General features: G+C 41.0%; 1 protein-coding gene across 1 annotated transcript in view; it reads left to right on the forward strand.

Moving 5' to 3' along the window:
* Positions 1–15,046, forward strand: part of CRYBG3 (crystallin beta-gamma domain containing 3) — a 70,086-nt gene that overhangs the window by 18,660 nt on the left and 36,380 nt on the right. Inside the window, 4 exon segments of the mRNA XM_017731420.1 lie at positions 6,093–10,599; positions 11,588–11,635; positions 11,985–12,100; positions 13,042–13,189. Coding sequence (XP_017586909.1) covers positions 6,093–10,599; positions 11,588–11,635; positions 11,985–12,100; positions 13,042–13,189 — 4,819 coding nt within the window.

Here is a 15,046-nt window from a genome sequence, read left to right on the forward strand (position 1 = left end):
CGAAAATCAATCACTGAATTCCAAGCAGTAGTCTCATCAGGTAATTCCTGAGAAATAGTGAAGGGGAGTGGGGAAGCTGCTGCCCCTGCATTTGTTGGTGTTGATTTGTTGGTATTTCTGGCCATGGACATGCAGTGTTGCTCAGTTGCTGGTGCTCAGGTGGGCAGGGAGTCACTGCTGAGAGTGACCTGCTGCCACTTGAGAGGGGTATAAACTATGTGGGCAGCTCCACCCTTCTGGGTCAGCCAAAGACCATCCAAAATTAGAAGGCTGTCCCAGGGAAGGAGCAGAATCATCCTGCCCCAATTCCCTGGGTGAGCTGTGGAGGGTGGTCACTCTCAGGGCTGTGCTGTAGGAGAAATGCAGACCCCAAAGCATTTCTCTACCTGCCAGAGAGGGGTACCTACCCAGAGATGGGATGTGGTCCAAAGGCGAAAGAAAAGATTTTTGTGTTTCTGAAGAACGAAACTTTGTATTTTAAGAGTAATTCTTAACAGATGTGTGGTGCAAAATTGAGCTAAAAAAATTAAGTCAAAAATTAATTCACTGGATTGTTTTCTCCACTGAACTTTTTTTTTTTAGTAGGGTTGTTCAGCTGTGAAATGTATTCAGCTGAGCCAAACCCTTTTCTTTCCCTGCCACACCTGAAGCTACTTTCTTGCTTGAAGAGAGTAGAGGGATGCCCTGGCTTTGATTCTTCATTACATCTCAGAAGAGGCTAGGAGTGGCTTTCTTCAGCCTTAAGATGAAAAGCTTAGGGGAGACCTTACTGCTGTCCCCAGCTCTTGCACACCTGTGAGAAGCAGCACAGGCTCTGCTTGTCCCTGCTCCCTGGGAGGGGCAAGTCCTGGGCACCTGAATCCCTGAATGTTACAGAGGAAAACGGAGGGGCAGCAGGTGAGGACACTTCCCACAGGTATGGAGTAGGAAGGCTGGCTGGTGCCAGGTACTGGGGAAATATGGCAAGGAAGAGCTGGGAGTGATCCCAGGCCCTTTCTGCTGGTCTTGGTCTCGCAGCCTCTGGTGTTCCGGGTGAGCCTTGATGTGTGCTCTCTTCCTTCAGACTCAAAGAATAGGTTTTCCCAGATGTGAGAGATAATCAAGAATTACTACCCTAAAGGGCAAGGGGAAGGAAAAACATTCTTTCCAAGGTCACAGAGACTGTGTTTGCTTTTATTAAAATTGCCATTGACTCTTAATTGCCCTTATGGAACATTAGCTTTGAAATTTCCTGGAGAATCAAGTGTGTGTAAATCACTTTGTTCAACCAAACTTTTGACCTTTTCAAACATACATTGTGACGTCCCAGGACACTAAGTATTTCAGACTGCAGATTTAAATCACGGAGCTATCCCCTCTGGCTAAAAAATTGTTTTCTTTCATCTAAGTTGTATATGGCAACTCTTCAGTTAGCCCTCAGTGTCTTTTTTCCAGCAAGTCTTTCATTTTTCCCATTTATGAATAGCACAGGAACCACCTGGCTGGCTAAGTTGGATTCCACCAGAAGGTTTTTCAAAGTGACTTTAAGACAGTTGTTTCCAGATGAAGTACCTTAAAATATTTTTTTTAAAGTTGTCAGTTAAGTATACAGTAGAAAAAAATTAAAATAAACAACAGGGTAATTTTAAGATGGTCAGAGAGGGGTAGACAGGAGCTACAAGACTCACACTGATCTAGATCAGCGGTTTTCAGCCTGTAGCCTGCAGATCTCTCTGGTGGCTCTCTCTGCGGGGTCTTTGACAAGCAACTGGGGAAATCAGGCAAGGATATGCTTGTGAAAGCAGGAGACCGCTGGGCTGGGGACATAATATCTGGAAGAGTGAGACACGAGGGGGAAAATTGGCATGCCATGTTTTGGGAGAGGCAGGTGTTGCGTGCTGCAGAAGCAGGCTGGGGAGCAGTGCCCTGCTGTGCAAATGAACTGTGCTCCTGGGGGCCTGAGAAGCTCCGTGGTCTTCTTCCACCTTTTGGAAAATGTATAGGGCTCTCTACTTTCTGCATTATGGTATGGTACAAATAGGCTTGGAGGGATGGCCATCTCGATGGCGTACGCTTGAAAAAATGCAAACAGTGTGTTCTTTATGGGTGCACTGGAACGAGGCGTTCAAGGTAGGAAGTTTCCTCCTGCTTCAGGCCTTCCAAATCAACAACACAGTTTTATAACCACTGCCACTTGGGCAAGTTACACAAGATGTCTGTCATGTAAGATGTCAGAACATGTTCCCCTCTGCTCCTTGAGTTAGTCCCCCTTTAACTTTTTATATCTTTTTCACAATAGAAGAAATATCTACAAGCACCTACTTTTGACAAATTTAACGTAACTCATGTTGACATCCTCTCTTGTTGCTGTCAAAATCTTTTGTGAAACTGATTTAAGGCTTTATAGGGAATTGAATAGCTTCCTGTGAGGACAGGAAAGAAGGAATCTCCTAGTATTTGAAATATGTGACAGAATGCACACTGGGTTCTTTGTATAATCAGGCTTTCATCTGCATCCTCACATGAGCTGAAAAAAGTTTTTTGCAAAGAGTTTTTAAGGCAAGTTCTGAACTGACATATTCTTTTGGTGATCAGAAATGAAACAAGTCTCTAGTGACACTTTCAGAAGATTTTTTTGTGGCACAGCCTGCTTCTAAATTTGTTTCATAAGACTTACAGCTGAGTTGCTGGTGCTGCACAGGAACATGGGTTTTCATTTTTTAAATGTCTTGCTGTTGCATGGGAGCATTCAGAATGAATATGGTTCTATGTGCTCTAAAAGGAAATGCATTAGGACTAAAAGGTCTGCTGGCAAATTTTTTTATAATATGCTGAGCAGCAAATTCTTTACCAAAGGTCAGACAGAGATCCTGAAGCTGCCTTGTCTGTGGAGGAAAGGTTAGTTCTGGTTGAAAATAGAGTTCACTGATGAAAGTCTTGGTAGAGTGAAGCCTGCAGGAGAGCAGAGCTGCGTCTTGGGAGATACTGGCACAGGCTGAGGCTCTGCAGCTGAAGCAGGGGTGGAGCCAGTGCTCCTCAGGATCAGGTTTGTGCACAATTCTCCAAAGGGCAAATGGCTTGGAGTCTTGCTCAGACTTCAGATTGATCAACTGGAGCGTAAAATTCTCTCAGAAGACAAACAGAGAGCAAAAAGAATTGGGAGAAGTTATAAAGGTTGCCACATAGGCACAAAAGTAGCTTCTGAATACATTTTCTTGCCTGACCTTTTGTAATAAATAATGGTTGGGGGGGATCTGTGGCTTCAATCAGTGTAAATATAGAACCCAATCATGCTGGGCTCTCCTTGTCATACCTTCTGTAAAATGTACCTATTCATCCCATATCTGGATGCTTTGGGTTTCAGAACTGCTGGGTTCACATGAAAAATTCAAAGGCAAAGTTGGGTATGGGAGGCAAATGGAAAGACATGGCCCAGGTTTGTTCTGGAGCATTGGTTCTCCCCCCTGCATATGACACAAAAATATCAACCATGAAATGAAAGACACTCAGTCAAAGCTAATTCTTGTCAAGCTGCTTATTCAAAGTCCTGCCTTGGTTTTGGTGGAAGTGAGTGTTTGGCATCTTGCAATACCCATTTATATGTTCACTTCAAACATGTATCATTACATTTGATCTGTTCAAGAAGCCATAAAACTCTTTTTCTTTTTGAGAAATGTTACCATTATGTGTTCTGCTTGTGTTTTTAAAAGAAATTTCATCTGGATTCAGGACACTTGTGGGACAACTTTTATTTTTGAGGTTGTCCAAAGTATAGAGGAGCTGCTGGAGTTTGTAAAAGCTTAATAGTGATTATTTAAAGCAGGAAAGGTTACTCAGTAAGGTTAATTCTGAATAAGAGCATGATCAGGTCTTACATTCTTAAGACTTATTTTTAGTATGACTATGGCTGATGCTGAGTAAATATACTGCTCTGCAGAACCCAACAGATCCTTCCCCTCACATTTTAGTATCTCTGGAGTTTTAGAAAATATTTTCTAATGTAGAAGAGAATTTTCTGTGGAAAATAATGGTAATTTTTTTCCCCCTACCCCTTTTCCCACTGTGTTTTGGTTTTTTTCACTCAGAAATATTTATGTTTCTTTGGCGGGTTGTGAATCCTCAGGTCAGCCATTTCAGCAAATGGAGTGTGTGATGTTTAGCAGCTACCACTGCTGGTATCTCTAGAAGCCAAACTGGTGCTATAGAAGACTAAATGTAGGCATCTAACTTGGCAAGCTGGGAGATGTGCTATTTATACAAGACTTTTCTGTTTCCTCTGTGACTTAATATATGTGGCCAACAAACCCTGTACTGAGATTCTGCTGTAGTCTCCATCAGAGATGACAGTGAATTTAATCCCAATACAAACTGAATTTTCAAGTTCTCCCAAAGTCTAAATTCCCGTGTTAATGTATTTTGGCATTAGCCTAAAGGTACCTAGCAGTGTAAAACATGCATATAAATGACTGTTTATATCTCTCTTTTAATGTTTATGAATATGAATAATTTCATATTTAGTTCACTTGTACTCTGTGGGTATTCTTTACTTGTGATTTTAAATAGCATTAAGTTCCCTCTTCAAAATAAAATTAATATTGAAGTAAGAATCTTGACCTCTAAAATCTTGACAGAAGAGAGATTCTATTTTTAGATTGGTGAATCCACTCCTTTTTCATATTCTTCTCTATCTTTTGAGAGAATATATACTCAGAATCCATGCAAATAAGATTTGAAGGTACAGTTACTCAATGGTACTCAAATGTTTCACTTCCCATAGTAAATTTGTTTTTTATTTCTCACTTAAATTATTTGTTCTCAGCTCTAGAGCTGTAGCAACTTCTCAACAAATTGAACTGATGGGAGAAGGTTCAAAGAGCTTTTAGAAGCTACTAAGCTATTTTTATATATTGCAATGCTTTTATGTTAGAAACCAAAATCTTAGCCAACACCTTTTTGTTGTTGTTGTTGTTGTTGTTGCTTTTGCCCAAGTGGCTCTTCTGGAATGAGTATGACAATTTTCCACAGCTGAATGGTTGATTCCAGCCTTTCACTGTGTTAGCAGATATGGGGCGGGCTTTGAAGGGGTTTCTTCTCAGTTTACATGGAGGCTGAGGCAGAAGGGTGTTTAAGTCTAGTCTGAGCATCTACTTTGTCTTAAAGTGAAGAGTGGAAAAGCTGACAGTGACTGATTTTTGTAAGAATTCTTTAATAGGGGGAAAAGAGAAAAGCACTTGAAAGAAAGGTGAGTATTTGTGATGTCTCCTAGTTTTAGGAGAGAAGAAAAACTGCTTCTTCAGAAAATTGGAAGTGACAGGCTCTGAACTTAGTATTATCAGAAAGAGCAGTGAAGGATCAGGATCACAGTTCCTCTGTGGTGATTCTTTCTTTTCTTAGTTTTTGCATTTGCTGTTTTTTGCCGCTAAATTTGCAGAAATTGAAGAGTAATGAACGGCTAGGTCTACCAATCCCTTGTCACATTTCTAGTCTTCCCATTTTGGTATTCCCTCCAGCATTCCAACAGTCTTCATTCTTACCCATTCTCCATTCAGTCTCTTTCCTTACTACCCTGTGGTTCAAAAAAGCGTCCCGTTATATACTTTCTCTTTTGCCACATGTTTTGTTTCTCCTCATCCTGTTTCTTAACAGTATGAGATATTGGGTAAAAGTTTAAATTTCAATTCAATATTTTACTGGTCATTAGTACAGTAAATTTTCTCCAGTTTTAATGTACAGGCCTGCTTTAGTAGGATATAACATCTTCAAAACAGGTTGATTATTTCTGTCACTGCAAATATTGCCTTGCAGTGATACTTGCCAATAGTAATTCCCTTGTCTGGTAGAAAATAAATGATGGAAGTTGGTTAAGGCAAAATCTACTTTTTTGCTTGTAGTTTAAGTTGGGTTTTTTTGTAAAAGGTGGTATCCATATCATTTGTCACACAAACCTGTATTTACCAGAAGAAGGAGGAAAATAATGTTGAGTGCAATCTGCAGTTTGTGCTAACCTGTGGAGGGAAACAGTATTTTACATCATCTACAGCTAGTGCTAAGCTTTGTTATCATACCATCAATTTATTGTGTGTCCTTGCTGATATTGATGATCCTCGTTCCAGGCAGACACGTCAGAAGCCAGAAGCACCCGCAGTCACGTATGCAACGTATCGGGGTTCTGCAAGGATCAGGCAGCTCCTGAAGAATCAATCAGAAACTGGAAAAGGAGAGAAAAGTCCTGAGAACAGAAATGCTTCAGCAGTCAAAGAAAATGGAGAAGTGCAAACAACTCTGTCTGTGAAATCAGGATGCCTAATAGAAGAAAATGGAAGAGATGAGGGTAAAAATCACCAAGATGATGGCATATTGAATTCTTCTGCAGTTAGAGTGGGAAGCAAACAGTCTGGTAATGCTCAGCATTGCTTGGGCCGAAGTAAACATGAAAGAGCTGCAAAGGCCACAACTTTATCCACTGAGTCATGTCATGAGTTAGACTTAAGAAATACACCTGCTTTAGCTGCAACAACAGTTAAAAGGACGTATTCACTAGATTCATTATTGCCATTTAGTAGGAGAAACAGTGGGATCCTAACCAATTCCACTTCCCAGAGTACTCATTCCCTTAAAGTCAGTTCTGCAAACAATTTGGTTGGAAAAGAAGGTGGACTGCTGGGAGAAGCAGGAACTCCGTTTCAGACAGACAGAAATGCAACTTCTAACTTCAATAAAGAAAATTATTGTAGCAAAGCAGCTAATAAGGAGTCTGCCAAAGAAATACAGGATGATTGTTTAGATTCATCCAAATCAAAAAGCAAGACAGTTAGTGAAGAACTGCAGGTGGGAAAAGGAGAATTTTGCTGTAATCATCAAGTGGATAATCACTCAGAGCAAACATTGAGTGTCCAGAGGCTTCGTTTCAGTACCAGTACATTTCAGCAGCAAGGAGATGTGCACACCAGGAGCGCCAATAAAGATGGTGATCCAAGAAATGGTGACACAGAGAAAATTGAGACAGCTGTGGAAAGAGAGCAAAGTCCACAGAACTTTCCTGCTACTGTTCTGTTTCCTTTTAATGAACAAATACCTACTTCACTCAGCATGCAGTCCAAAGGAGGAAAGTGCACAGCCACAGGCAATTCAACCACTTCAGTGTCATCTATTGGACATGATGAAGATACAGTCATGGGCAGGGGAGCTTCCAATGAAGAACTGAGTGAGTTAGGGAAAGCAACACATGTACAAAATGGCCACAAGCTAATCCATGTGGAGAATTCTAAGGATACTGCCATGCAGCAGACTGGTTTTCCTTGTCTAGAAATGGAGGGTGAGGAAATGGAGGATTTGCCTGAGGTTGCAGTGGAAAAGGGAAACCTTGCCAATGTGTCACTGTGTGCACATGGGTGTCAAAGTGGGAAAACTCATTTTGATGAGCTGACAGCACCTCTAACCCACGAGTCTACCTCTGTGTCTGTGATGGTTTCCCATTCTGCCATGAGATCTGAAGGAAAGCCTTTGACCAACCATTCTGCTTTCACCTGTCAAAAAGACGATGTAGACTTGATTTCCGAATCTCTGCCTGTTTCTGAAAATAGCTGTATTAATTTTTCTTCCAAGAAGGAAAACAGCAATAAACTTAGGCTATCACCCACAATAATTGATTCTTCATCTGACAAACAGGGAAAAACTAACTCTGAAAATGGCCAGATTGCTGCTTCTGAGCAGGACAGGTTTAATCTTGCAGCTGCAGAGTTTAGGAGAATAATCCCTATGGACAGGACAACCGAGGGGCCACCTTGCTCAGGAGACCTGAGAACTTTGTGCCCAGCAAGTTCTCTGGAACCTGAGATTACTCCTTCTATGATTGATAGCTCTGCTGATGGTGTAGATGCAGGGGCTGTTTGCATCCCCAGGCCCACTTCTTCTCTGGTATCCAGAGAAGCCTCCAACCTTCCTGTTTCTGCCTTGGAGATGTCTGGCACTGCTCAGGGGAACAGTAATTCTTACAGTCACAGAGCTAGTGATGGGGCAGATGAGGCCTTCTCCACACAACAGGCTGACAGCAGTGTCCTGGCAGAGGCAATGCCACGACCCCTCTGTCCTTTGAAATCTTTGGAAACTGCATCTGAGTCAGCCAGTTCTGAGAGTGTGTGCAGGGATGCTGTGGGACTGGTGATTCTTGGTGCTTCTGCTGTCTTGGAAGCCCCTTCTGGCCAAGAAGCTGCTGCACCTGCCCAGGCAAACAGGCTCTGTTCTGGGGAAGGATGGGGAGATATTGATGTGAAGGGACAAGAACGTTCTTCTTTCCCAGATGCTGCTGATTTGTTGAAGAAAGCTGAAGAAATAGTGGACTCAGTTTTACACTTGGCTACAGAAGAAATACTAGCAAAAGAAGGCTTTGGTGTCTGCCAGCTTTGTGGGAGCAAGGATAGTTTAATAAATATGGGTATTGCAAATTATCAGAAGGCTGAAAGTGTACAGCTGGCAGCAGGAGAAATCCAGTCAGCTGTGACATCATTAGAAGATTTTAATGAGACCGGTGGAGGAGGCTCATCTTCGTTTACAGGAAATGAAAGAGTGGATACAGATAATCAAGACGAAAAGATACTCTCTTTCATCTCTGACAAAATTGACCTACATAGGGCACTAGCACTAAAAGCAAAAGAAACAGTTGATGAGGTCATTAACTCAGCCATACAAAAGCTGGCATCCAATCAGCAGCAAGGCACTGAGAGGAAAAGGCCTTCTGGAAAGGTTCAGTCTAAACCTGAGGCTGAAATGCCAAAGACTTTAAATCTTGGTATGAGATTTCCTGCGAATACACAGGAACCAACAGAGATGGATGCAACTCAGACTGTAAGTGTAAACTGTGAAAAGGCAGATTGCTCAGGTCCTCCTTTACTTCCAAGTTGTATGGAAAATGGCATAGATTGGTCCCAAAGTGATGAAAAGATACCAAATAATGCAATTACTTGTCAAACAAATGGATTTCTTCCCTCTGGCAGTTTAGCAAGGCCAGAATCAGATTTTCTGACTCCAGCAAAAGAGAGGCACAATGGAAAGGTGTGTGACCATCTGGCTGCAGCAGAAATGTGTGGCAAAGTATCAGCAATGAGTAGAAAATCTGATGGAACTTTACATTTTATTGGTAGAGATGCTACTGCAAATGAAGAAATGCTTTTGTCATTGCAGTTAAAAGGTTCATGCAGTAATACAAATATGCCAGAGTGCGCACTGCTGCCAGCTGTAAATGTTAATTTTTCATCTTTTATGCCTGGCGAAGAATGTATTGGCCTGCAGAGTGAATCCAAAGATAAAAGCAGCCCTCAGATGTCTCTGGAAAGCAATGCAGAGGGCAGTCTGTACAAACACTGTGGGAAAGAGGCTGCAGAGGAAGTACCTGTACAAGTAAAAGCAACCTTACAAAATTCAAAGGCAGTGGAGAGTGAAGAGCAACTAGCAGAAGGGGCAAGGGAGAGAGTAGAGGTTAATACTGGATTAGATGCACAGTCTGTGGTACCTGAATTGTCTGTTCCCAGAGAGGGCAGTGAAGGGAAACACTGCTTCAACACAGTCTTTGCCCAAAATAATGAGAATCTGAAGCAGGCACCAATGAAGGATCAAGACATGGAGAGAAATGATCAGCTTGAAGAAAATGGCCTGGACTGCAGCAATGACGTGAAGGAACCAACAGAACTTTTGGCCTCTTCTCCACTGATTGAACAGTGGGAAAACAATTCTTTTACTATCATTTATGAGGGTGCACTTCAAACTGAGAATAAATCTGTCTCAACTGATGAGATGCAAACTGGTTCTCTTTCTCCTTCTGATTTGCCTTCAGGTAGTACAGATCACCTAAGGTGTGACAGAGCAAGGAATAAGCAGGAGTCAGGCTGTCTTTATGGGCAGGACAGCAAGGTGAATGAAGCAGCAGAGAGCCGAGGCTCAGAGTCATTCCTGAGCGTGGAGGCCAAGCGCTACAGAGTTTATCCTTTCTCTCTGTCTCCCATCTACGAGGATGACAGCTCCCAGGAAGATCTGCTGTCCACGGATGTGTCTCCAGAAAGCCGTCCTGGGGCAGTCTCCAAAGACAGCTCTGACCACGCTTCTGTGCTTTCCCTCCTCCAGTCGGTGTCCGAGCGCTTGCAGTTCACTGCTCGCTTCAGCACAGAGGAGGAGGATGAGGAGGATGGAGTGGAGGAAGAAGAGGCAGAAGAGGAAGAACCATCTTATGAGGAAAATATTCTTGATGTTGAGAGAGAAGAGAGCTGCCTTTCCAGTCAGTGCAGAGGGAAATTTAAAGCAACCCCTCAATCAAATGACCAAAGTAGATGCTCTTTTACTGAACAATCATTTCTTCTTTCAAAAGAGCAGCCTGACTCACAGGAGCAACCAGAACAGTTTCCAGATGTGGCTTCTCGCAGTCAAACACCTTGTAAACCAGTTCCAGAGAAAGCTGATGCTGCTGTAACACAGCCTCCTACAAGTGTGTACTATCAGTATTTGAAATCTGCCAGGAAAGGCCCTTCTGAAAAGGGGACCAGGTTTGGAAGCATTCTCCAGGATATGCTGCAGCCAAAGATTCACTGGTTTCAAGACAGCACCGTGCCAAAACTGGGAGAATTGTCAGCGGTAAGATGTCATATCACATGATATTTATAATCAAAGTGATTAGCCCAGATTCAAAGTTGCTGCCTCCCTGTTCTCCTTGCTACCTTTTAATTAAGATTTTATCATAAAAGTAATCAAAAGTTTTTATCAGAAGTTATTAGGCTTTTTAATGTCATAGTTTAAAAGAAAAGGTCTTCTGATTAAATCATTTTAAAAAGATAACTCTTGGTTCAGCACGCAGGTGAAAGGGATTTAACTGTGAAACAGAATATGTGAACAGAAGGTAAAACAGAAATATGCATAATAGAAAGTTTTTATAATAGCACAGGACAGACTTCTCCATGTTAAGGACATTTCAACCTGAAGATGATGGAATTGCCTTTTATATGAAAATTATTCTTTTATTTCTTTCACTTCTGAGATTATTTAATAGACCTGTCTTGTCCAAAAAAAAAGATACAAATACTGGCTTACTGGGCTCTTTGATTGTTTCATCATAGTGTCTTCTACAAACTCTAGCTCAGTTAGCAACTAAATAACATAGCTGCTCCCATAGATTAATATTTCTTTTTTTAGTTTGCTTAAAGCAATGACAAATGAGGTATGGAAACAGTTCTTCCTTTGTTTAGAGTTTGAAAGTGCCACACAGACCAAATGTGTAGCTGAAGAAGTCTTTCCACAATGTTGGGAATACTCCAGTCCATGTTAGAGGGATCTTTTTCTTTTTCCTCTCTTAAGAAATGCAGTTTATTGTTTGCTGGGAAAGGGGAATACATTTGTAAAGGCTATAGCTTCCATAGCAGCTCTTCCTTTCTAGCACATGCTGCTTTCTGCTGATTGACTTAAACCATTTTCACCCACTCTGAATGGCGGTGAAACAAATCTTGGTTTTTGCTGCTAATGACACTTGAGTACGTGTACAGGAATAGTGGACCCAGAATAATTTGCCTGTGCTTTGTGCCACTGTTGTAGGTGTTAATAGTTGTTTGCCATGTCCTTTTACTTTCAGAACCTCATTGACAGGGCAAGTCTCAAATACAACCCAAGACCAGGGAAGGTAAGCAGAGTTTGTGTCACGTAAATTAACATGATACATGGAATAATTTGTTGTACTGTCATTTTTGAATGGAAAGCATCTGAAGTTGTTAGTCTAATCTTACGTATTTTTGTGTATTATTAGCATATGCTTGCCCACTCTAATAGTGAGAATATATTATTTAAAATCCTGTCACTAGCAATTTTGCTGTCTTTCTCAGCAATTGTTGTTTTCATTCAGTAGAGTGTTTCATAAAAGAAGAAACTGTGTAGCCTCTCAGTTGAGTGGGCACAAGCTGCAAGCAAAAAATAACTATCTGTGCTCTGTGTTGAAATGGGCCCTCATTTGCATGCATTGTGTATTGTTTCAGATCATTATTTATGATACTTGTGGCAACAAAAGTAAACAAGAAGTTCATTCTGATGTGCTAGATGCCTCATCGTGGATCTTTCCCATTGGAACAATACTTAGGATAATCAGAGGATGGTAAGAAATCCAGGTCATATTTAAATAGAGTCTTTCCAATAGACTGCATGTACGTTCCTCTTGTATTTTTATTTATTTTTGACACATGTCTGATCTGCAGGAGTGTCATTTTCTTTCTTTACAATTAGACGGATACGATCTAAAAAAGCATGTGAAACAAGGCTTTAAAAAAAAAAAAGTATTGTTCCCCCGGGGGAGAAAGTTCAAACAGAAAGTTTCTAATAGAGCCACAAGTAAGTTTAGAGTTCTTGCCTGAAGTGTTGAGCCAGTGCAGTCATAATCATGATTAGAGATGTGTATGACAAAAAAAGGTGGATTTTTATGGTTCAGTTTCCTTATATGGTAGCTGTTGCAAAAGGACCATCAAAAGAACATTCTCAGCTGCTGGTTTTAATGTGGCATTTAAAGGAATGTGGATGCAGAAGGATAAATACAAGTACCTGTGAGTTTGCAAGTGTTTCTCAATTTGCTTTGGGGAGCTGGGTCTGTGTCAGTTGTTGCATTGGAATTTAGTTGGTGGAGCTTCCAGGGAATGTTTGTGTCAGCCATGCCTGTCACATTTATGCAGTTTTGAGGCAGCCTTGTGCAGCTTTGCATACATTTCCTTCACATCCTAAGAAATGCTGAATGCCATTATTAATATGTTTTATACCTTTTGTAGTATCTGCCTGAACAGGACATGTTTTGATGTGACAATAAATACATTTGTCCTGGTAAAATAAGGGTGTTTATTCACATTGTGGTTTAGCTGTATTTTTATTTTATCTTTTGTCCTGGAGAAGAACTGTGTATTTTACTTTTCAATGCTAAAGTGAATGTGACTACTGAGGGACAGCATGAGAAAGATGTGATATTGGTCTTGATAAGAAGAGCTTTTTCCTGGGCTTTCCATCAGATGTGCTCTACCAGCAACGACTCAGTTCATTTTATCATTATTGCAGCTGGATTTTTTATGAGAAACCGAAGTTCCAGGGTCGAAAACATGTACTAGAGGAAGGGGAGGCTGTGCTGGATCATCTTTGGGATCTCCCAGGCACAAAACATCATCGAAGAAACCTCACAGTTGGTTCGATCAAACACGTGACAAAGGTACGGGCTTTCTTCACAACATTCTCACGCGCGTGATTGATTTGTTGGTCACCGTGGCGTATTACTGGCAGTGGACAATGTGTGTGTAGGGTTGCTGACTGTACTTACATTTGCTGTAACTCACTTTTTTCACCTTCTAGGTGGTAAATTCTTTATCTTTTGCTGTGCTAAATTTCCCTTTCTTCCTGAGTTAATGAGCAGGTTGATTGTGTTTCTTTGCCACCACCCTCACATGACACAGTGACCTGTCCAGTTATTTTAAATTAAACAGAATCAGTTCATATTTTTGAAGAAGTTTTTATCTTAAGCTGTCTGCTGTGTCTGTATGGTCTCTGCTTCAGTAGCAGTTGGGTTTCCAATCCCACTTGTACAGCGTAGCCTCCAAAAACTGCTGCCATTCCCTCTAACAGCTCTGTGCCACCTCTAGGGTTTCCACGTGGACCAGTGGTACACCTACAGCATGTGGCTCTGCCTACAGCCATCAGTTTGGAAGGCTTTTTGTTGATAAGAATCGAATGTCTAAAACTGAGTATAATGCATCTGTTGTTACTCAGTGAATGAGGAATATATTTTCCAGATCTTGTGATTTAAGAAGACTTAGAAGTTCAGTGTAGCATTCCAGTTACTCACAGGGCAATGGCCCTTGCTGTGAGTGAATTATCATTTGTATCACAACAAGAAAGATTTTCAGTAAAGTGCTTTCTCTGTTCTCTGCTGGTATAGAGGTCATTTTAAAATTGATAACGTTTTTGTCATCGGTACAGGGGCGTAATGTCATGACAATTAGAAATGCTTTTTCATTCTCTTAAAAAACTTAGAAGTTAATTAATCCAAAAGAGGCTGACTGAAAGCAAGAATAAAGAAGTTAACATTTTTTGACCAATATGTAATACGACTATTGATCAATAATGTGGAAGGCAACTAAATAAATAAAGGTATTCCACAATAACATGTGGAACTATGGTCTGAAACCAAGGGAAGCTGGATGTGTCTTGGGTATGAAAGAAAACTCTTGGATAGAAAGATACCGAGTTTAGCTTCATCATGCTTGATAAAAATCTTTGCAGTACAGCTAAATAGGTTTGACCTTGGTTCCTCTCCCAGTCTGTGGTTCATTTATATAGAACACAGATGGAAAGCTTTGTTACTGTACACTAGTTCAGTAATCAACACTTTCCTTGTGTAAATTAAACCTCTAGCAGGCATGGTTGGTGAGGTTAGTGCACTCACTAAGCCAGGTTTTGTCGTCTAAACCCTGGTTCATGAAAAAAGGCTTCAAACCTCCTTTTTTTAGGTTGTTTTTTAGCTGCTGTAGAACTACTTTTGGAAGGTAGTTTGCCGAAGTGTTACCTTACTTATTTTTGTGGAAAATATAGGCGTTGTTTTTATTTGACAAATAGTGGATTCTTTTTCAGGCAGCTCATGTGTGTGATTCCCATGTTTTACTGCCATTCTCTTTTTCATAGGCTGTCAGTGTCTTTTCTCCAGGCTAGTTTGGCCATACTGGCTCTGTGTCCAGGCTATCTGGCTTGTCTCCTAATTTTTCAAGCTTTTTTTTTTTTTTTTTTTTAATGGTGGTTGTTTAATGGCTGTTCAGTTGCTTTGAGTTAGCAGATTTGAACATTGGCTAAATATTTGAGAAGAAAACAGCTTGCCAAGAAGAGGAAAAACAGATCTTTACTAAGGAAACTCTAGGAGGTACATTTAATTTTTTTTTTTGTGTCATATTGACCAAAGAACAGTCTGCCAGTAGCTTTGTGCTCTTGATTTGGCTTCAAGCCTTCCCAAAAAAGCAGAGATTCTGCTAATTTGTGGTTAGCTTGTGCCCTGGCTACCTGTGGATATGCATTAGGTGTA

This window comes from Corvus brachyrhynchos, unplaced genomic scaffold, assembly GCF_000691975.1.
Source record: "Corvus brachyrhynchos isolate BGI_N302 unplaced genomic scaffold, ASM69197v1 scaffold152, whole genome shotgun sequence".
NCBI classification, from domain to species: domain Eukaryota; kingdom Metazoa; phylum Chordata; class Aves; order Passeriformes; family Corvidae; genus Corvus; species Corvus brachyrhynchos.